We start from the raw sequence: 23,703 nt of genomic DNA, 5'->3' as shown, positions 1-23,703 counted from the left end.
CGCTGAAGAGTGGAATTGTGCATGCTGAAAACAGCCCGGGCTGCAATTGAGCACTCGTTCAACTGGATTAGCCTAATTTGAGGCAAGCCTAAATCCAGAACACAAGGAGTTCACACAGTAGCCAAGTTTGACCAACGAAGTCTGGTAATCAGTAGTATGATGACTGGGGAAATGCCAGCCCAGGGTCATGATGGGCTCTGTCTGGGCAAGGCTCCTGCAAGCTAGGCGTCATGGATAACACAGAAGATGCTGAAACGTGATGCATGAGGTATGAACAGTGTGGGGCAGCCTTTCCAAATACTGCCTGCAGGAGAATTAATGGAGTCCTGCAGGTCCTTGCCTACGTGTGAGGCTGGCAGCAAGCAGCACAACTGGAGCACACTGATTAGGGGATGTGTTATTGACATGTGACTGGCTTAGGAACAGTGCACCAAGCACTTTTTATGTGATGAGCCAGTTTTGGACTTTTATTGGAACTGCTGAAACTGTGGCTGTGTGGTGCTTAGTTGCTGTCTGGGGTTAAACCACGACATTCTCCTATCAGCAGTTCCAATAAAAGTCCACCTCCTCCTCTGACCAGGTTGTCCCCAGGTAACACCAGCAAGGCCAGATACTGACGCCAGCATCACATTTCACAGCTTCTCTGACATTTGGGGGCACATGTGCCCAGAAGCAGCTGGTCTCCAAGTGTGCCTGACATCTGAGCTCATCCCTGTAGACCGGGTTGGAGGAGAGAGGTGCCTTCTGCAAAGTATGTGCTTAAAGCACAGACTTGCCTCTCCTCCCTCCCCAGCCATAAGATCCTCCAAGAATATACCAGGAAAGAAAGTATTAGAAAGTATTAGAAAGTACGTACGAGGATGTCCCTCATAAGCAACCCTTGGAGATGTTCTCTTAACCTGTTTGTTCTGTGCCCAGTTCACCTTTGCATTGCTGTTGAGTGTTGGTGAACTTGCATGGCTGGGCTGGGCAGCTGCATCCAGCCAGGCACCCGGGAGCGTGCAGTCAGCGGTGCCCCAGCAGGAGCTGGGTGCTGGGACCTGCACACAAATGACTGGCCTGTAGCTCAGCAGCCACCCCGTCAGAGAGCTACAAGAAAAAATAAACAACTGGGACTCATTTCACTTGAGAATATTTTAACTAGATGCTTTTTTTTTGTTTAAAGAACCATGTGAGCAAATCTTGCTGTCACATTTTATAGATGGAGATGGTGTCACTGTTTAATTGTGATCTTAAGGTTTGGCTACGGCCTGGCTAATCATTGCATCTTGTCACCTCACTGAACACAAAGTCATATTCACACTGCAAGACCTGTGGGATTTAGCTGGATTTAATCCTTATTATGGATGAGAGCAATTTCAGCTGATGCAGTTTCTTTAGACTTGAGCTGAAATGACTGAAAGACCTGGAGCTGCCATGAATCTGTGGTTCTGAGTGACACCTCGACACCCCTGATGCAGTGCCATGGGCAGGGCAGGCACAGGAGCAATTCTGGCACAACTTCAGGCCATTTCAGGCAGCTCCTGCTCTGCTGCTGACAGATCTCCCCTTAGTATCTGCATGTATGAATTTTTTCCATACAAACTCAGTAGAACAGGTGATGTAGAGAAGTGAGAGGGAGGGAAAGGTAACAAATCTGTCCAGCAGAAATAAAGCTGCAGTGTTTGAACTAATAGCACTAGGTCTGGCCAAAGCTTTGAGCCTGGCTTTTGGAATTTGAATCTTACAGGCAGCAAGTCATCTGGAACAGCTTTGAATTTTTTTTTCTTTGTCATTTTTTTTCCTTAATATTCCTTGAAATGCAGCTGAAGCTGGAAGAACAACTGGACCATGCATTCACACCACGTGGGGAAAGCGTTCCAGGTCCTGGCAGCCAGCGCTGCCTCCCGGTCAGACACCCCGTGAGCATCGCCCAGTGTGCATGGCGGTGCTGGCCCCCGGCTACGGCAGCAGCATGGCCACACAGCTTGCTTTGCAGGTGGTAATGTAGTTATGCTGTTAATTCATACATAGCACAAACAAGAAAGGGCTCAAATTCTCTCCATCTCCCAAAGAGTTGAGTGAAGAGGCATTAGAAGCAATGTTTTTGAAATCAAATGGCATGCCAGAGTTACGGAGCTGCTAACCTAAAATGTAAATTACCAAAAAAAAAAGCTCATGTGCATCGGTTTGCTAATAGCATCGCTACAAAAAAGACAGTTTGCCCTTAGGGTATCTGCCTCCGCTTTCTTTCTGTGCCTTATGTATTTGTCCTTTGAACTGTTGCATACACCTGGGCATAGCAGGATGACAATGTTAGACATCCAAATTATCAAGCACTATTAGAAGCACTTTGTAAAGCTGTAATTTTGTCGTTGCTTAAACTGGGATTTCTGGTTAAATCACAGCTATAGTGATTTAACATTTTATGTTCTTTTGCCAGTTTTGACCATCTCAGCTGCTGCTTGCAAGCAGATTTGGCATCTCGCTCTGCCTAACTACAAGCCTTTCCAAATGTTGTTGAAAAGGCAGCTTCTACTTAACCTATTGTAGTAGATTGGTATTTTAACTTTTCTTGTTATTTTTCTTTAAGTGATTTTCACCTATGGCACATACATTTGTTTTTCCTATACATATGTTCTGTCCAGTGAGAGGGAGTGAGAAATTCTGTAGTTTATTTTCTAATGGCAAAATTGCTTCCAACTTTCTACTGGACTTTTTCTGAGGAATTAATGTCTTCTTTTAGCATTGTCAGATATCATGGACTTTGACTTAAAACTTCTCTGACATGGGGGACTACCTCAACCCAGGAAAGTTTTGTGCTCACGCTGGCAGGAAAAGCAAAGCGGTGGAAAATTTGCGTGTAAAAAAGTTGATGCTATTTAAGAAAACGTGGTGTTACATTATGCACTTTGAGGAATAATTTTTCTTTTTCTAACCTTTCCAACCATATTCTTCTCATGATTAATGATCTTTCCAAAAATCAGTGGTGAAACTCTGAAAACAAAGCAGCAGTATTTAGTGTCTCTCGAACAAGTAGCAAAATAAATTACTCTGTATAAAAAAATACACTTGCTATTTTTAAGGAAGCACTGTCTAAGAAATTGACAGGAGCAGGAAAAGTTCAGCCATAATATCTGAGGAATTTTAAGTAAGAAATTTCTGTACTTTTTACTGTAGTGTGTGACCAATCACTTAAGCCAACCTTTGTTACAGAAAAAGCAAAAAGCTAGCAAATGTGACATCTATGTTTATAAATAGCTCCTGGGGCACCCCTGGAGATACAGAGCAGCTACACGTTTAACCTCGGTCTAATATCCCCTTCATTCCTCACTTTTAAGGAAAATTTCAAAAAATATTTCTTCCTCAACACCTCCTCCAGGTTTGCATCACTCAGGTGTCTCCTCCTGTGCCTCCGGCTCCCTGTTTTTTATACTCTCTCAATCTAAAGAGGGTGCTTTCGGGAGAGCACCAACTGCGGGTGGAGGCTGAGCTCCCGTCCTGCCCCGCAGACCCCTCCGCTGGCCCCAGCAAAGGGAAAAGCCCAGCTTACACCAGCAGCTGGTATTTTGCCACCAGAGAGCTCCATAGCCCAGGGTGCCCCCAGACCCCAGAAGGTCAGAGAGGTGCCAGGGGCCCCACAGGAGGTATGACCCTGAGGGCCGGGGGACCACTGCTTTGGAGCCTACCAGTCAGAGCTGTTACGCATCCATGCCAGGAAAGCTCCTTCTACAGTAAACCTGAGCTGCTTTACCGCCATCCCCAAGAAGGATATCAGGCAAGTGGCCAAACTACCTTGCTCAGGCTGTTTCTCGTTATTGCCCCAGGTGTAACGGGGGGGCTGGCCTGGCCCTGCCCCTCCATCCCCAGCCTCATTTCTCCTTGCACCAGACATGGAGGGCTGCAGCCATGTGTGGTGATAGGGGAGTTGCTCTCCTGTTGGATCAGGCTTGCTGGGCAGCAACTACAGTTCCACCATATGAAAGATGACATAAAAATGGATCCTTAGAGAGCTGTCCTCCCTCTCTCTGGCCTAAGCAAGTCTTTTTACTTGGCCTGTGGGTCCACTGACTAAGTAAGACCAGCAAGATCAGGTTAATTAAATAGACTTTTTTCCTTTGTAACTCAAAATTTCTCACTCATTAATTTTATGCCCCAAATTATGTGTTATTTAATTATTTTTTTATTTATCTCCCAAATAATAAGGTTCCCAGAACTGCAATATATCAAGGTCAGTAATCACTTCTTGAAGTGGATATTGTTCTTCAGCACAGACAGGATTCATTTTCATTGCTTCCTAGACACAGCACGTTACAAACTCTGTGGTCCTTGACTGTCACAAGACGCAGGAACCAAACCTTTTGCAATACAAGCACAACATGACACAGGAGCATCACCCTTGAACGGGAAACATCACCAGGGCTGGACTATTACCTGCTTGGACAGAGGCTCTGAGAAGAATATCCCAGGTACTGGAGGCACCACGAACAGGGCTGGTATGGCCAGCTGGCAGTGCAGGTGGGGGAAAGGAGGACATGGTGGAGGGCAAATACTGGGTGAGAAACATCGGGCTTTCAGTGCTATCCCCTCTTTTGCAAAGGCACAAGAAGTTGCTCTTTTGAAAGATCTTTAAGAGTTGTGGAGCTAAAAGCAGAAACAGGGAAACCAACCCCATCGTGCCACCGTTTTTTGAGGCTGTTCTAGAAAAGCGATCATCATCACCAAGTGCTGATGAGACCACAGCAGGCCACACATAGCAGTATTCGAAAAACTAAAGCAGCATCTTTATTTTATACATAACCATCAGTATAAAAAGTTTATTACATAAGAGCTGTTTTGTTTACAATATATATTATATTGCTTCAAGCTGATACAGAAAGGTCATACATTATAGTTCTACTTTGTTTACAATATATTATGTTGGTTAAATGGCAGCACTGCAGTGTATTTTTAATACAAAGCACTTTGCAAAACTGTAAGACAAAAAATAACACTGAATTGAGTTATTCAGTTTTTAAATTAGACAATATTTATTTATTTTTCTTAGGGAAAAATTTAAACACACAATAGTAAAAATGTAAAATGCACTTTTCTTTTGTCTTAGGCAAATTAATTCTTTAGTCATTGAAATTATCCAGGTTAACATCTACAAGGTTTTCTGCTTGAACATTGTTACTTAATTTTTGGAAAATATTTGCAGCTATATGATCAAAAAAGAAAGTTTAAATGTAACTGAAGTATAGTACAAAACATCATCCAAAGCACTGAAAGAAGCAGCCTATATAATCATGCTATGGAATTATTATAAAACTTAAAAGGAATAGTAAATATCAGCTCAGTGGTTTATAATGAAGCTAATAAAATTCCAGCCCGTAATCTTAATTGTAATGAACAGCGTTTTAACATTCAATCCATGAGAGGTTAATGAAGGCTATGAACTTTGTGTAACACAAACCATTTCAGATGTTGGAGTTCACCAGATATAATTGGATTCGGGTGGAACATGCCTCTCCTCGGCCCTTTTTGGTGAAGGCGTGTGCTGCCTGTGCTTGCTGCCTGCTGGCCTCAGGGCGCTCAGACCGCTGGCTCCGTACCCTGGAAAATTATCCAGTTCAAGAGAAAAGAAACCACAGAAGCAGGCTCACGATCCACAGCTAATATTTCAAGTGGAAACAGCTTCTCCCATTTGAACAAAGGATTTTGTTACGCTTTATGCAAGTGCGCGCCCCTCTCTGTGCCCCCCAGGATGGACGAGGTGCTGCCAGACAGATGCTCTTGCCTTGCCAGGGAGCCCAGGGGACCCTCAGCATGCCCAGGCTATCACTCGCCCCTGAGTGCACACGTGCACTGTCCATGTTGGGTGGGTGAGAGACATGCTGATCTCCCAGCCACAGGCTCTAAAGAGGAGCCTAAGCATCCCCCCGGGGAGAATCTGTGCCAGCTACCCAAGCTTGGCTTTGGTTTATGGCTGAATTCAATGAGAGAGAACAGCAGCAACAAGGAACACCTGGGGGGAAAGAAAAGCAGTCTGAAACAGGCTTAGCAGAGCTGCTTTGTTGTAGAAAATGAAAACAAACAACAAAAATGGAATTCAAAGTATTACGTTGTAATTGCTTACCCATCTCATTACTTAAATCTCATGGAAATTACTTTGAAAAACTGAGTCCTCCATTCAGTTTCTTTAACCACTTCTTTTTACGAAAACAGCTTTACCAAAGAGCCATTCATTTGAGGGAGTATGAAGCAAGTCTCTCAAATTAAATCTCCTCTCAAGATCTGATGTTTGGTTTTAGTTGAAAAGAGTGAAATGAAGTGCATGCACTCACATGTGCAATTTAAGCCCCACATAGGCACTTATAATGCAGGTGAATTTTACCCAAATGGCTATTCTTAGTTTCTTTGCTGAATACAAAGAGAGCTTTGCAGTCCTAAACACAGCAGGACTCTACCCAAACTCCAAGTAATGAAGACTGGAAAACCCTGGAGCTGACAATAACATGTCACTCATAACGAGGCAGTTACAAGTTTTGGGTTTGTTGTACAGGTAATTACTTCTTTGGGGATGGTCACCCATAGTACATACTTCTTTTCACTTGCTGAGTTCTTTATAAGAAGTCTATGACAGGAAGAAGAAGTTCATATTGATCTTATGAATTGAAGTTCATATTGGTTCACTTCCATGTACCTTTTTTCTAACCATAGCTTATATTAATGGTATTTCTCCATCAGAGAATAGCATGAGTATTTAAATACATGTCCACTACCTAACAGCAGAAAAGTGAACTCCCCAAACCTCATTTTCACAGGATAATCCATTTTAGTTAGACAATACTTACTTTTTAATGAAATGACTATATTTATTCTAATACATTTTAATGTGATACAAATCACAGGCATCAGCAGCATTTAATAGAAATGAACATTCAGTTGATGCTGCAATGTAAGGTTCACATTTGTTATGGCTAACTGGTGGGTTTTATAGATGCAAAATTTTTCAACTTTTTTATTATTGACACTTGAAACACTAAATGTGAATCGTTAGCTAACAGTGATAAACATTAATACCTTATGGGAGGATGTACTGAATGTCTCTTGAAGATGCACATGAAATATAAAATTAAACCTGAAGTTCTGACTGGATATATCCAATTATGTTTCAAATAATTTTATAGGGCTATTTTAAAGCCAGTGAAATGATCAGTTGCTTCAATAGGTGTCAGATGGACCAATAAGCACAACAGAAATTCATTCTGAGGACTTTAACTTCACTTTGGGACAATATATTTTGTAGTCTGTGGAGCGTGGGTGGGAAGAGGAGGAGAAAACTCTGAGGTCGGTAAGCATAGATCTTGCATAACTCTTCAAGTTTTCCCCAAAGTTTCTAGGGGACATTTCATTTTTTCTAAGTTTTAATCAGCTTTAAAGTATGACAGAGTTTTATTTCTAAAAATGCCTACCCAACATTTTAAAGCTAGCTGACATTACTGACAAGTACTGAAGGACTTTAGATCCCTTTCATACTATGGGTGGAAGACAAGCATGATCATCTAGAAATCCAGTTGATATCAATCTTTGGAATTTCTAATATAAGGGTGATCTTGGTAAAACACTTTCAAACGATTCCAAGGGTTTTTTTAAGTAGTAAAAATGATGAACTACTGAAAATCTTTGTTTTATTGTTTGGAATACAGATTAGAAGAAATGGGGTGCAGTATTATTAATGATGTGGAAAGGCTCTTGACATGGTCATTTCTGTATAGCATCGGATGTGTAAGACCCCTGATATGGACTCTCAGGGTTTGTTTCTCACTTACTTTTATTGCAGTGTCTCCCATGCCAGCCTTCTTTACACTGGCATTTGTTGGGCTCAGCACAGGTCCCGTACGGGCCGCAGCCGGGTTCGCAGACAGCTGTAAGAAAGTGAGCGCATACTCCTGACCTCCTGACATTTCATCCAGGGGCAGAGTTGCACATTTGCTTTCCCTGGTGTTCCTCATGTTGGGTTGGTCCTGGCATGGGCTGGGGCTCTCACAATAAATCTGTGCCTTTGCACTGAGCACGTGCAGAGCCCCAGAAGAGTTCATCCCCCCTTCACCTGCAAGGTCAGGCTCAGTCTCAGGCAGAGAGCAGATCGAACAGCAGAGCTGAGTGTCCACCAGAACCAGCTGGAGGAGGATAGCCCCAGCATCCCTCTCACAAAGTACTCCCATTGGATTTTAATGTTGCAATGTATCGACATTTTATTAAGCATTTCTGTTACTGAGATGGCACATTGCTGTTTTATAGAAACTCAGAGTACAGGAGAGACTGTGGGGAGGCTTTTGTAAAAAAACAGTTCTGGTTTCATAATTCCCTTAAGTCTGGTGTATGCTGCATGTCCAGAAAGTAAATTCACCTGAAATACTTTGACAACAAAAGATTAGTGCTAATAGTATATAAAAAGATACTGTACAACCAGCTTGATGCTCCTAAAAGGACTGATGGAGTAGCTTTAGTACTTACGCTTTGAACACAGGTCTCCCTGGTAGCCTTTGGAGCACTTGCATTTATTCTTACCAGTACATTTGCCTCCATTTCGACAGAGCTGATGGCATTTACCTAGAAATCGAAAACATGAAAACAATGGTCTGAGTCCCTGTACCTACTGGGGAGAGGTGTCTGAGAAGCCGGCCCTGTACCTGAAAAACTCATTGGATGCTGGTGTAAAGGGTGTGCACCACAGATCCATCAGGAAGACTCTGCTGTAATTCTGTGCTTCCGATTTATATGCATTCTTCTGCTTTGAAAATATGACAATAATTTGTCACAGCCAAAGCCCATGTGTCCATGCTGCTTTTGCCCGAATTTGTGCCACTCAGACTCCAGAGTCCCCGGTGCGACTAGTCAGTATTGCCTCTGGCTCTCCTCACTCCTCGTGGGGGAGGCAGCACTGTCCAGACATTGCGTTTGCAAAGAGGGGGATCCATACCCAGGGGACACAAGCAGAAGAAAATGTGGTGGTGTCTGAGAGAGATTTTAAGCTATAGAATGCTCAGCAACTGACAGGTATGGCTGTTCCTTGCAGACAATAAACAGATTGGCTGTGCCTGTCAGCTTGCAACAAGAGACTGTGGAGCACCACAATGCTGTGGATGGTGCAATGAGGGCTATTCCACACCACAGCTCAGAAACTAAAGATGCATTAAAAAAGCATGCCCTTTGTTCCTATTTGCAAAGAACAGAGCATCTTTGGTAACAGTAATTAGAACTGGCAGACATTTTTCAAGGCTTTTGGTCTGGAAATCACTTTGCCAAGGAAGAGGCTGTGTCTGACTGCACTGTTTGTAGGAAGGTATGTTTGGCCCTGACTCGCCTGGGATGGAGGAGGTCCACGTTGATGGAAGAGATCCCCATTCAAGTTCCTGCTGGGCCTCTCTCACACCAAGGGCCTTCCTCAAAACTTAATGGCAAGTGTCCCATCACCAGACTGTCAAACACTTGTTAGAATCTGTATGCATTATTGAACTAATTAACGCATGGCACCCATGAGCTAGGTCACCCTCAGGCTGAGGGAGGCTCACTGCCACATCCCTGGGGACTACTGGGACACCAGGAACTACACCCTCAGTCCCTCACCCCCTCAGTGGCCATATGTACCAGTGCAGATTTTCTCACTGTTGTCCAAAACCTTTTTTCATCTTTTTTAATCCCACAACATTTTCTAGATTCTTCAGAAAAGAGGGAAAAAAAAAAAAAAAAAAGCCCTTCCTAGATTTAGCACTAATATTTACCAGAATCCGTGAGCAAACAAAAACTGGAACCTGGGGCAGCAAACTGCTACCTTTCCTTTTTGTTAAAAAGGATGTTTTACTGAGACCTGCGTGTGATAATTTAAGCATCAACATTGGCTTGCTCTGCTGAAAACCTCAGTAAATGCGCCCATCTCATGATCACAGACTGCCCCCTTGGGAGCTCAATACCCCAGACAGTGCCTGATCAGTTCTCAAGCTCGGCAGGCTTCTGTGATGCATGTGTGCATCAATATAAAAGAAACATTCGTTCCTAATGCGCATAATTATTTTAATAGTCCTGAAACAAGCTTCATAACAAGCTGACAGAACAAACCATGCTAAGGAGAGTTTCTGCAAAAGCACGATTTCCCCATGGGAGCCTCTGGAGAGGGAACCTTCAGGTATTCTAATTTGCAAGTATTTGGATCCCAAGTAATTAATGACCAAAAGGAGCAATGTTAAAGAAATCCATGAATTCTCCTAGTTCTTGAAGTAAATCTAGAGAATATGGGTCAAGGGATGTGATACCAACTTCCATAGAGTTGCATTTGGCTTAGCAGAGCTCAATTAACTTTGCACTATTTTCACAGAATGAAGGAAAGAGTAATTACTCTCCCTGTTATTGACTGAGAAATGGAAAAAGCAACAAAACAGTTGGTGACAAATGGGGGAGGAATCCAAAACAAAACAAAACTCTCTGGACTCAGACTGAAACACTAATTAGAGACAATGCATAACTATAGCTAGAAAAAAATCTGGAAGACTGTGAATGCTTGTTAGTATCGTAGACTGGGTCCAGTACATTTCCCAGGAGTCTCACAGAATGATTCATCTATTAGACAAGCACTCAAAATCTTTAAACAATATTAAAAAAAAAAAAAAGAACTTTGCTGTTTTCAGAATATGGCTTTCTGCCTGTTGAAAGTTTCCCCCTTGTTATTTCAAGACCCCCATGACTGAATGTAGCTGGCCCTGGATCTAAGAAAGGAGACTGAGTTGCGTTTTTCCTCTGTAGGCTGTTTCTAAGCCTCATCTAGCATTTCTTGCAGTCTTCCACTGTTGTGCTGGCACTGGTGCTGTGCCCAGGGGTGGTAGCAGCAATCAATCACAGTCTGACAACTGCTGTGCCAGCTTTACAAAAGCCAAGGCAAGCACATAGCTTTCCTTGCTCTCCTCAACATGATCTCAGTTTAGCTCCTAGCATACTGTGATTCTGAATTTTTTTTCTTTTTTTTGTACAGGAACTATTTTACTGCCTGCATTTAGTTAATTTAATTTAAGTTGCACAGGTAAGCCTTTGCAAGAAGCCAGTCAGTTGCACCTATCCCAAGCAGCAGTAGACAACAATGAGCTTGAGCCCCTCAGACAGATCAATTAAATGGATTACCCTTAATTAGATATGCTGTAACATCAGTTCTAACTATACTCTCAAAAAACACTTCTGACATAAAATACATGCTTCTCAAACTTCAAACCAAACCTCATTCATCATTTGAAAAGTGTCAACAAAGTTGACTTCTTGGGGACTGAAGAAAGAAATGGGGTTCTGTCGGTGTCAAATTTGAACTGGATGTTAAGCAAAGGTAAATTCAGTGGAAACTCACACTGTTGTTCTTGCTGACATCTGATCTGAATTTATATCAAAGGGTAATCTTCATTAATTTAATAACAATAAAGCTTTGCTGCTTCAATTTGGCTCAAGTTTTAATGAGGTAAAAGGAGTTGCACAACAACTTGTAACACGCAGACATATGCTGAAACATTTACATACATCTACTGTTTATCTACACATAAATACTGAGCAAAACATAGGTCTTAAAGTATCCGTGTTCTTTCTTTGCACAGTAATTCATTTATTGTCCTGTATGGGCTGACAGCATGTTAGAGTTTATTTCCATGTGTTTCTAAAATATTGAATGATACAAATTTCCTAACTGTGAGAAGAGTCTGTCTCTACTGATGCGTATTAAGAAATCATCTCTTACATATCCCAGGACAAATACTGCTCTCTGTGCACCTGTGAAGGTGCTGGGGAACATCAGAGGGATTATTTACAGCAGGGGAAGCTCCTCACACAGTGTCTTGTTAGAAGCTTTAAACCCAGAAAGAACGACCCGGACATACGTTCTCAGCACCAAAATGTTCATACTCTATTCAAGTGTGGGGAACTATAGGCTTAATCCAATTTAACAGAGCTGTGAGAAAACCCTTCTTTTAGTGAGATCAAATACGTGACAGCTTGACCTCCCAGGTCTGTTTCAACCTAGCCATATCTCCACCCCTAGCTTTACACAGCACACTTAGATCAACCATGAGCTAAAATATTTTGAACTGCTTTGATGATAAACTTCTGAAAATAGCAAGTCTTTTGATGTTTGTGACACAGATTTTCAAGTTGCCATGTGAATGAAACTTATTATGTTACATGAAAGCTCTCAGGTCTTACAGTTTAGTCCTCCCTTTGCCCCAAACCCTATTCCCAACTTATAGCAGCCCTTTCAGAGGTGCAAGCTCAAACCTAATCTGCTGTGCCCAAGTACAAATTGCCATAACATTTGAAAATAGCTGCTTCACACAGGCTTGGCATAGCAGCACATCTCTCTGCCGCAGAGGACTGCTTTCATACTTATGGTTTGAGGGTTGTTACCAAGCTCAATTAGTAGTAAAACCAAAACAAGGTAGGGGAGTGAGATAGTCTTGCAATGAGTCAAACTAACAGTAAGAAACTTATTTGGAGGCATGTGGCATCTGACTCTGTGAGGGCCCCAACCTGCTGTGTGAGACCCTCGCTGTGAGCCTGGCAGAGGCAGGTTTCACGTCATGATTCAGACACTGACACTAGAAGAAATTGACGTAAGTGAAAGCAAGCACATGAAGATGCTACTCACTAATTTCACATTGGTCTCCTTCATAGCCCGAAGGACAAATGCATTTTCCCAGATAGAAACACGTTCCTCCATTGTAACAGGTTGTTGTGCAGTTTGCTGAAACAAATAAACCAGGAATGAACTAAGACACCCACATGAACTCAGTCTGACTTGACCATAATGTTTTCTGCTGCTCATTATAAATAAACATTGAGTAGGTTTAAAAAAGTTGCATTAACATCTATTCATCTGGTTTACAAAGGAAGACTGAAATGCTTTTTTTCCTACATAATGCTTTACATGGGTGCACACACACACACACACACACAAATCAATATAAAGACAAGTGAACAATGCAGCAGTGAGATCCCTGGGACAGATAGTGTTAAATCCTTATCAATCCTCACATGTAAAGCTCATTGAAGGATCAAGTCACTATTGCTACTGAAACTGATAAAAGTGTCTGATAAAAGGAGCACAACCTAGGACTGGAAGTTACCTCTACAAGAGGGTATTTCACTACAGTTCTTAATTACTCCTTGACTAGAAAAAGATGTTTATAAGTTTTTGCCGTGTAGTGACACAGATGTAAATGATGTGTCTCTCACCTGCCACCTTACTTACATTGTGTTAGATGTGACTTCGCCAAACAGCTGGGATTCACATTAATCCTTCAAGACACTGGGAGCATTTCTTTACAGTGTGTTTTTGAAAAGTTTTTTAAATGCAGTAAAAGTCTCATCGAGGACCAGATACAAGTCAGAAGGACACTGACAACAGCAGTTTGTGCAAACATACCTAAGGGCCTAGGATGGTTCCCATTATTTTGCTGGAAAGTCTGCTAGGACCTCTTGCATTTAGTCTTTACTTCATATAGTTGTCTACAATTAATGAAACATGATGATTTGTCATCTGTTCTGCCATGAGCAGGTCAGTTATATTTCTGCAGAAAACTAATTTTTTTTTCTACACGGTAGTTTGGACTGTTCCAAATTACTGTTCTGAACAACTGATTGTTCCTTTTTATCCTTCCTGAGCCACAAAGCATCAACAAAAAATGAATAGCTTGCTTATTTTTTTCATGTGTCCAGAAGCAGCAAATTAATGTACTAAATAATTAGTAAAACTCATTTTACTCCAGGGAACTAGAATTCAAATAGAGATAAATTTTTTTCCTAGGCCAGAAATACAAGTGAATTTTGTTGGGAGGTTCCACAGCTTTCAGTGGATCAACTAAAGCAATTATTTAAATTACTCTTCACAGAGCTGGCATATACGGATGCCTGCACATCCAGCTCAGAAAGCCCTGAAAATCTCTACATTCTTCCAGAAGCTTCCAGGTTGTGCTAGAGCATCTATCTGAATTATTTGAAGTTTTAAAATTTATTTACTTCATCACTTGCTTGACTTTCCAAAATCCAGTCCTAGAGGGAAACTAACACAGGTGAATAAAGAGAGGGTGCTGGATATGGAGTCTGGGGGGTTTTAGCTGGCAGTTACCTTTGTCACAGTTGATGCCATAAAACCCTGGGGGGCAGATGCAGAGGCCTGGTGTAATGCAGAGCCCACCATTCATGCAGCGAGGAACACACAGGGCTGAGGAGCAGGAAGAACCAAAAAAAGCATCACTGATGTGATAGCAACTGACTATTTAAATACACCCACTGACTCCTTAAGTTACTTTTCCTGATAATGTAGTAAGTCACCTTTGCAAAGCATCTTTGTTAGTCAATTAAATCAATTACATCTCTGGTTTGTATCAGGCCATTTGTACATAGTGTGACTAAAAAAAGTGAAGACTAAATTAAGTTCAAGTCTGGTTTCCTATCTAAGCAGAAATTGCCTTTTGCACAGTTTAATTTCAAACAGGGGAGAGCAAATTGCCCACCTACCCCCACTGGATATTTGAAGCCCCCCCCAGACCATTCTTCTCCGTAACTGGACTCTGGTGCTGCAGCTGGTGCTTCAGCTCTGCAGACAGGACTGTCACTTTAGGGGCTGCACTCAGAGGTGTAAGTAATTCAGTGGGGTTCCCAGGCAGGCTTTACAATGAACCCTCCCTTCTCCCTCTGCATACCTGATCATAAGGACAGCTACCTACTTTAGGCTAGGGAAGCCTGCCACATGGCCTGGTTTGGTGGCCAAACTGTCCTACATGCTGCTCCCTGTGAACCTTCTCCAGTGTCCCTGTGCTCTCCCAAGACTTCTCTTCAGTTGTGGCCACCATATAAGGCTCTTCCAGGAAGGCATATCGGGGGCAATGCTTCATTTTGTGGTTGCCCACAATTAGTACATGAAGAGAGGTTGAGTCCAAACGAGTGAGTTAAACAGAACCCAGGCATGGGACCAAGTGGGGGCACAGGATCATCCATCTTGTGAAATTGTTGGTGACATTCCTGGCACAGCTTTGGCCCCAGATTACCAGGCATGGCCCTGGGGAGAGCAGCAGCCACGGGCTCCTCCCAGCAGGCAGTTTGGAGGGTTTTCTTTTGGAGGGTAAGAGAGTTTATTAAACACACAAATGAAAGCTGTGCCATGCCAGCTGGCCTCCAGGCCAGAAAACAATCTGACCCTTCATAGTTAATATTTTGGATGTAGCCACAGTGTGTCTGAGAGTAAAGGATGGCATTGGAATAGGATGCCCATGGGGATGGTTTGCTCCATCTCAAGTCACCCCAGGGAGGTTCTGCCACTGGGGGAGGAGGAAGGAAGAGATAGGAAAAAGAGATGGTTTCCTCAACAAGTCACACCAATTTCCTGGTCCTTCACTCCTGGAAATGTTGTTTGGGACTGTAAGTCACTAATGGAAGGGAAAAAGAGACTCTTTAATCCTCATATCTTTGTTGTCAGCCTGTCTCCAAATTAGATCTTATCTCCAAATAAACAAACACAGAACAACTAAAGTCCTGTGCTTTGTTTCCCAGCTAGTCCTCATTAGCAGAAGAATTTTATTTAATCTTTTTGCCAGATGGATTCCCTGTGATTAAGGATCACTTAACTATTGTGTCAGTTTTTGTTAAAAGCAATCTCTTAGAGAGAAAACATTTTTCTTGTAAGCAATTAATGTTTCCATTAGCCCATGGATGATAATAGTAATTCTCTTACATGTGTGAACTCAAAATACATGAAATCTTCAGAATACAACATTATTATTATTATTAGGAGAGGCTACAGTGCAATAGCTACAGTTTTGTTGAGATCATGGTAAACAAGACAGTTGAGAAGATTTTTTCAAAATTACCTTTCTCACAGTGAGGCCCATAAAATCCATCTGGACATTCACAGACATGTCTTTCGTTGCAAAACCCTCCATTTCTGCATCCTCCTGGACACTCCGCTTCATAAAATATAATGACAGTCTTAATTTAATATTATATAATACAGCTGTAAGCCAGCTCTCAGTAAGATCAATATATTCCTTTGATACAAGAGTAAAAATATTTGCTGACAGACAGGCAAATGCTGACAGAAATGGAAGTTCAGCTAAGACCTCCTCAAAGACAAATTAATTTCTTTTTTGTTAGAGGTTTCATCATGTGTTTAGACAAATGTGCAACGTGCTTGTTGACAGACTGTGCATTTCCACTGCTCTGCTGTTCTGTAGGTGCATGAGCAATGTGGATGCTTTGCTCAATCCAGCACTTTTTCCTGTGTGTGGAAATGAGCAGACAGCTCAGTGCAGGACTTGCATTGCTCGTTAGACCTGACCTCATTTTACAGGACCAGTTTAAATTTCTGCAGCCTTAAGTAGACTGCACTGCAACTTACACGGCATTAATTACTACATCTGTAACAACTTGAGGTGACAAAGTGATGAAATTTGTATTCAAATGAAAGAGTCAGCTTCAAGGCTAAATGAAAGAAGGCCAGAAAGGAAGATGAAAGCATTCCTGCACAATGGTCCTATATCATCATCCAACTCTTATTTCATATCTCAGCTATTGATCAAACACTGGTAAGAGCATTTGGCAACACTGGATGGATTATATAAGGATGAGAAATATCTCTGGATACCAACCACCACCATCCTCAAACCATCAGAATTCATTGAACAAAAGGCAAACTGAATAGAACCCTATAGAACACCATGAAAACATGACTGCTGGGTAGAAAAATAACTACTCAAAAATACCTTCCCAGATCTCTCACAGAGAAGGCAGCAGGCAGAAGAGGCTGCCTCCTTCCATTAGAAAACTTAACAACACTAGTGATCAGTGGTACCTGGGTAAACCACAGGGCAGCTTTTGTAGAGAAGTCATGACCTTCTCATCTTGATACTACGCCACATGACACTTCGAGTGACAAGGTTCAAAAACTCCAAGGTAGACCAGCATGTCTCAACCCAAACTTGAAGGTCATCTATTAGACAGCAATTTGCTCTAATGTTGGCATCACATCTTCTTTCTTTTCCTTTAGTGTAACAGTGCTGTAAACATTTGTGACCGACAACATCTGCCAACAAGCACCCTCACCTCTCTTTTCCATTGCCTCATCAGGAAGTGCTGGCACCTACCATCCCTAGGTTGTAAAGATGTACCATTGATTCACAGTGACTCCCAACTGAATAGTACCTGAGTTCAAACTGAAGCAGTTATGGCCTTTAAGGTGCACTTGTTTAAAGTAGCAAGGATAGAAGGATTTCTATAAATTCAGGAGAGTCAGGTTGCCGGAGACATTTTTGCAGCCTACAGAGATTCTTTAAACTGTAACTCCTACTAATACAGAGGAAAACATAATCCTGATGATTATCCCTTCTAATATTTGAGTCAGGTGACATATCTGTTATTTAGACTCATACACAAATGAACCTTTGGTTTTGAAAATTTATCTGATAGATTATTAGAGCCACAGGAAACAATGGCTGCTATAACTATGCACACTATTCTGCTGCGCTCATATGATTTTAAAATGCTCTGCTATCCAAGGCCATAGATACACGAAGCAAAAAGCGTTGCTTTAAAAGTAAAGCTGTTGACAGCAGCAGTAATAGTGGTAAAGGCTTTTTCGTCTTATTGTGTTCCAACACCATACTCTAGGACTCTTTCTGGAAATGCTTCTCTCTTTCTACCCAAATGCAGAGCTGCTATTCATTACAGAAAATGCATACTATGTCAAACAGTAAAATGGGAAAACATAATTTTTTGTGTGGCCACCTCTTATCCAGAACAAATCCTCTCCTCTCCTGCAAAATTGCTCCCTTGTTCCCCTTGCTTTGGCAGGTGCCCTTCTGCATGGCCAAGAATGACTGGAAACAGTGACCCAGGCCCCAGCAGGAGGAATCGGAGCTCCTCACTGTGAAGGACATCTTTCAGAGTAAGGAAACTCACCCCTGCTCTAACACCAACAGGTAAGGACATTCTCATCCCTCTCAGCATCTGTCCCAAAACACTGCAGTGTCCACCTTACCAGACAGAGGGCAGGAATGGGAGTTATCCCAGTACGTGCTGGGATAGAGCACGGAATCTAAAGTTTGGAAAATCATTCTTGTGTCTCTCAGCTGGCTCTGGAAACAAAGGACCGGGACAACAATCACTCCCAGCTGTCCTGAGGCCATATGATGTAATACTGTTAAATTGTTAAATATCATATCTCATATCAAAATGGTAACAGCAACAACTAATAGCACAGAAATGATAACTTGGATGAATGCTACTACTAAACTGAATTTGGAGCCCTTTCTGTTTAAGCCACATTTTCCTACAATACACACCTGTAACCCTGCTATCCCTATTAGATTAGGGTGATTAGATTAGATTAGTGTTGGGACACTGTTTCCAAAGTTTATTAAATTCATTATCTTTGAACTGAACTGAAAATAAAAAGATAGCAAATGTTTTGTGTTGCATTTACATAGACATACAACTTCATATATGACATCTGATTGCTTCCATTAAGACACCATTTTCCTTCCTGTTTCTCTGCCCACTTCTCCCCCCTCCTCCGCTCTCCCTGGGCTAACTGGCAGCAGCAAGGCTTCAAAGGAGACAAGCAGCTTTGCTACTTAGGTGTAGAGAGGTTTCAAAGAATAAACAGCTCCTGCTCCTGCTGCTCACTCTTCGAGGCCACACTACACTGAATTAGCTCAGAGAAAAGAGCAGAGAAGAAAGTATGAGACTGGGAATGAAGATTTAATAGGAACAGAATAAAAATCTCACTCTTTGTACATCAGCCCTGTCATGGGTTAATCTGACACAACTGCACATGACATTGGCTAACTGCCTTATCTTCGATAACTGATTTTTCAATTTCCACAGCCTCAGTTTAAACTGATAATTATAGTTGTTTGTAGTGTATCAAACTAATCCAGAAAGTCTTATTACATAGTGTTTATGGTTCATAGATTGGTTGATTAAACAGCTTCCCTCCTTTCCAAGTAAACACTGTAATAACTTCATGGTGACCTTCTACTTGCACATCCTGTGTGTGTTTACTGCTTGATGAATGCAAGTATTGAGGACCAGCTTCCACCACCTTACCTGTATCCAAAACCAAGAGGTTGCCATTTGAGCCCCAGAGAAGGTAAAGCCAACTTCTGCAAGAAATGTTCTGATCTGGAATTTTTGCATTTGGTTTGGATGTGCAAGTTAAGATTTAAGGAACTGTTGAACTAAGGCAGCAAACAATATTAATTGAAGTCAGTGTCCCCATTACAGATCCCAGAAGTTCAGTTCTCTAAACTAGGTGCCTTTTCTGGAAATGTTAGCCTCGACTTGTTTTCACAGGACTAGCTCTCCTCCAAGCACGTCAAATCATTTGCTAACAGGTGCTTTTCATATGATACATTTCTACCAATATCCTTGATGTGATAAGCAGTGAACGGAAGGAGAAATGCCTCCAACCCAGCCTGCTAAGGGAAATGTAGTTGACAGTAAGAAAAGTGTTAGTAAACACATAGTAAATGAACAGTAAACTCACAGACAGAGCCAGAACAGCCTGGCATTCACCACCACTACTACACATTGTGGGACCACTTTATTTCCAGCTTCTCTAACCCTTATCCTGAATGAAACATAACAGAGTTAGGTGCCCTGGTCTAACAGTATTCTGGCACGTTCTCTTTAGTGTTACCTTGCTGACAGGTTTTAAAGAAGATGGCATTCTGAGGTGTTTGGAGAATAATGTTGCCTTCTGAATTCATTATAATCACGTTCACTTCAAATGCAGCAACCCCATCTTGTTTTCCAAGGCAAGGAAATCCAACCTGAACAACTTAAAGAAGAATAATAACAATAATATTTATATTTACATGCATATGTATCTATATACATATAACAGCATACATTGAAAGACTAAAAAATAGAGATAATATTTATATTTTACAGTAATGTCATTGATGAAAACCTGTAACAGAGATACACAGATCACCTTATTCATAGACAGCTCCAGGACTGGAAGTACAGCAGCACAGGAGACGAGTCTGTGCTCATTTGCTGACATAGCCTCAACAGTCTACAGCACAGACAGCAATCTTGACACAAACATACTTTTGCTTGCAGATGAGGCAATTACTCATGTGGAGGTATCTAAGGATATACCAAAACAAGCTGGAAGACCACATTTAATTTTCTAAGATGAGTTGATCACTTCTGCATCTAAATTTTGCAGGCTCTCATACAACTTCTGCAAAAACATCTTACACATTTTGGAAAAAAAAAAAAAGTTACTTTAGATATGTTTTTGCTGGTTTGGATATTGCAATTAATACTTAAACAGGATACTGATTTAATCAAAACTTACTCCATAAAGTGCTGGCAAGGTGGGTGCAAATATTTCAAAAGAAGACATAGACACACCACTCCGACAGAACTTGTTAAGTGTAGTGATATTTGGAGATTGCCTTTCCAGGAAAAGTATTCAAACACTTTGAACTACAAAGAGTTTAAATACATAATTAAGGCCAGTAAATCTGGAGTATTTTAATGAGGAAGCAAGACCAATACCTCAAAGCTATGAAATGCTCTGCTGTGATTGTCACAAGTAATCTTAAATAATCTTCAGATAAAATTATTTTATCTCTTTTTTTCTAAATTGGTTTTTCCTAGCTGCTTTGTAAGTTAGATCCAGCTAATAGAAATTGTTTATTCATTTCTTCTGAAGCTGGCCTGAGATTTCAGAAACCAAATATTGAACTAATAGTCCTACATTTGATTTGCTTTAAATTGCTTATTATGAAAAATTTCACAAGTCACATTTGGGCCGTTTTTGTTATTTGTTGCCTTGATATAATACAGAATAATTGATATCTGAAACACATTCTGCTTCTGGTAAGTCCTAAGAACTGAAAGGTCTGTTCCAGTTTTCATTACAAAGCAATTTCATTGTTGAGGCATTTTTACAACAATCTTTTAAAAGACAGTTACAAAAAGCATGTAACCATCTGGTAAGAAGGAAACACAGTGGATTAAATACAGTTTAAATGCAGTGAACTTCTTAAACTGTAGTAACCTTCTCACAGCACAAGTGCAGGAAATCAGTGCTTGTATTGGGATATGTGTGACCGAGCTGACCAAATTGCAATGGCAAGGAAGGTACAGCAGATGTTTAGTGATGGCACTATAGTCATATCTAGATTTCATTGAATCACCAGCAAACCCCTGAACTCCCCTGAGATTTGACTGTGGGTTTAAATGCCCAGGGCAAAGACCAGGGATGCATTTCTAAGGGCTAAAGTCCCAGGGGACAGGTCAGAAACTCCTTATTCCAGCACTCCGCACCCTGGAAGCAGATGTATTTTTTGGAGTTCCCATATGTCCAAACTCCTAGGCACAGAGAAATGTAGTAGAGGACCCTCATGTGCACAGTAAGCACCTGGATCCTGGCTGAGCTCTGTGGTGGTTCAGAGCTAAAATAAAGTCCCTAAACTCTGCATGAATCTCTGCCTTTTTATGCCTGTTTGAATAATGCTAAGCACGCACCAAAGGCACTACAGTCAAAACCAAGCACAGAGAAAAAGTCCTTTGCATCCAGAACCATAGCTGTGAGCTCCCATGGGCCACCAAAGCGCTGAACAGGCCTGTGGCAGGGAAAACCTCAGGTCTGGTCCCTGCTTCCCAAATCCAGGGTGCAGTTTACATTTGTCAATCACTGGCTAAAAAACAAGGAGAGGGAACCACAGCTCAAGACTTCTCTCTGCTAGCCATTATCCCACCACCAGGCCACAGAATTGCCTATCCTGCACATTTATATTTCTGCATCCTCTGGAGCACTTGCACCCAGAGCTGCAGAGCAGATGGTTCTAGCAGGAGTGAAGAAAATTTATTTTCAACAGGTACCTAAACAAGCCTAGTGATTTATATCTAATTTAATTTTAGCTAGTAATTAGAATGCTCTCCTGGGATGTGGAGGATGCAGATTTAATTCTTTTTGTCAGGGACCTCATGCCTTTTCCTTCTGTTCAGGAAACCAAGGTTCCCTAAATTGTCTCCAGTAGAGGCAGGTTGAGAGTAACTCCTGCCTGTCTGCACAGCTCTTCAAGTCTGCAGGCCACTTAGTTAATACACAAAGGCACCACCAAAAGCCACCTACAGTCTCAGCAGTGGGATTGCTTAAAGGACATCTGAATTACCAGTCCCAGTAGCATGTGGGGTCTGGAGAAGAGCAGGAGTCCATGCCCAGCCCTGCAACCCACTGTCCCTCTCTACTAGCATGGCAGAGTGAGCAGAGACGCTGCTGCACCCAGAGAAGGCACTGGTTTCTCCCAATGAGCCAGAGAGGGTTTCAGCACCTTTGGTTGCTCAGCACGTATGTTTTAATGTGTCAACACCAGCAGCGGGCAGGGAGAGGAGGTGTCCTGAGCCTGGCCAGTGGGCTGGGGGGAGCTGCATGAAATGCATGAAGCAGCACTGTGCCAGCATCCCAGGCACATGAACTTGCACCAGCAGCACTGGCATGGCACTGCACTGGCTGGTGCACACAGGGACAGGAGGGGCTGGCTCAGGTCGTTTAGGGGGCCAGCTGCTTCTCAGTCACAGGCCACTACATTTCTTATGGGCACAGACCAGTAAGTGGTTTTACTTCCCCGAGTGTGGTGTTCAAGACATTAATCACTGTCACTACCAACAACACTTGACTTTGTTTTGAACTTGCTGATCTCAGTTTGAACCGTCGGATCTTCATAGGCTTTCCCCTGTGAAATGAGCAGCCAGCTTCTCATTGTACAGGTATCCACACTCCTCTCCAACAAGTTCAGTAGTCTTAGCTCTTTAAGCTTTCACTGAAAGGCATCTTCTCCAGACTTCTTAACATCTTACCATGTGTCTAGGTTTAACAATACCTGTGTTGTGAGCACTAAATGCGACAGCAATCCTGTGATATGGGGATGGGATTTTCAAATGAGTCTAAGGAACCTAAGTGACTTAAGCCTCATTTAAATTGGAGGAGAATTTGATACCTTATCTCATTAAGAATAGATTGAGTTAGAGAAAGCTGAAGGAAGAACAAGGCTGCATCCAATGAGGAACAACTGACTAGGTTGCAACTCTTCTGTCTGGCAAAGATAAAAATTTTGGGGAGCATAATTGACATCTACAAAATCATGACTGGTATGGATAGGATCAACAGTATGGATTGACTGCTGTCCCTACCAGTACAAGGACCATCAGATGAAGCTGCCACAGCCAGACTCAGAACAACAGGTGGCGGATCTTTATGCAATGGAATGCAGTGAACTCCTTGCCACAGCAACTGGAGATGCCAGAAAATAATATGGACTCAAGGAGAGCCTGGACAAGTACTGGAAAGAGAGATCAGTAACCCATGTAGAGTTATAAAAAGACAAATCACTTAAGACTTGGGAAATCCTCCAGACTGAAGCTAGTCAGATCTGAGACGTAAATGGAAGTATCCCATATGCTTGCTCTTCTTTTGTTCTTCCACAGGTCTTATTGGCCATAAGACAAAATAGAGGCTAGGCAGGCCCTAAAGAACTAAAGCCATCCTTATGATTTTTTGGTGGTAGGCAAATATCCTCAAAGAAGTTTTAAAAGTCCACTGATTTTGACAAGACCACTGGGTTCAACTACCTCTGAGTAAGATATCTAACTGTTAATCCTCATTCTTGTTTCCCCACTCTCATGCTTAATACAGTC

At 41.9% G+C, this 23,703-nt stretch overlaps 1 protein-coding gene across 1 annotated transcript in view; it reads right to left on the bottom strand.

Annotated features, from left to right (window-relative positions):
• Positions 1 to 4,741: 4,741 nt before the first annotated feature.
• WIF1 (WNT inhibitory factor 1) overlaps positions 4,742 to 23,703 on the bottom strand; it is a 55,482-nt gene continuing 36,520 nt past the window's right edge. Inside the window, exons 5-11 of the mRNA XM_026867978.1 lie at positions 19,685 to 19,825; positions 15,858 to 15,953; positions 14,117 to 14,212; positions 12,638 to 12,733; positions 8,482 to 8,577; positions 7,794 to 7,889; positions 4,742 to 5,574 (exon numbers count right to left, since the gene is read on the bottom strand). Coding sequence (XP_026723779.1) covers positions 5,453 to 5,574; positions 7,794 to 7,889; positions 8,482 to 8,577; positions 12,638 to 12,733; positions 14,117 to 14,212; positions 15,858 to 15,953; positions 19,685 to 19,825 — 743 coding nt within the window. The 3' untranslated portion in view covers positions 4,742 to 5,452. The remainder of the gene's footprint in view (positions 5,575 to 7,793; positions 7,890 to 8,481; positions 8,578 to 12,637; positions 12,734 to 14,116; positions 14,213 to 15,857; positions 15,954 to 19,684; positions 19,826 to 23,703) is intronic.

This window comes from Athene cunicularia (assembly GCF_003259725.1).
Source record: "Athene cunicularia isolate RWA chromosome 1 unlocalized genomic scaffold, athCun1 chr1_part2, whole genome shotgun sequence".
Classification (NCBI taxonomy): Eukaryota; Metazoa; Chordata; class Aves; order Strigiformes; family Strigidae; genus Athene; species Athene cunicularia.
The sequence above is the reverse complement of the archived record's forward strand: the minus strand, read 5'-3'. Positions and strand labels throughout refer to the sequence as shown.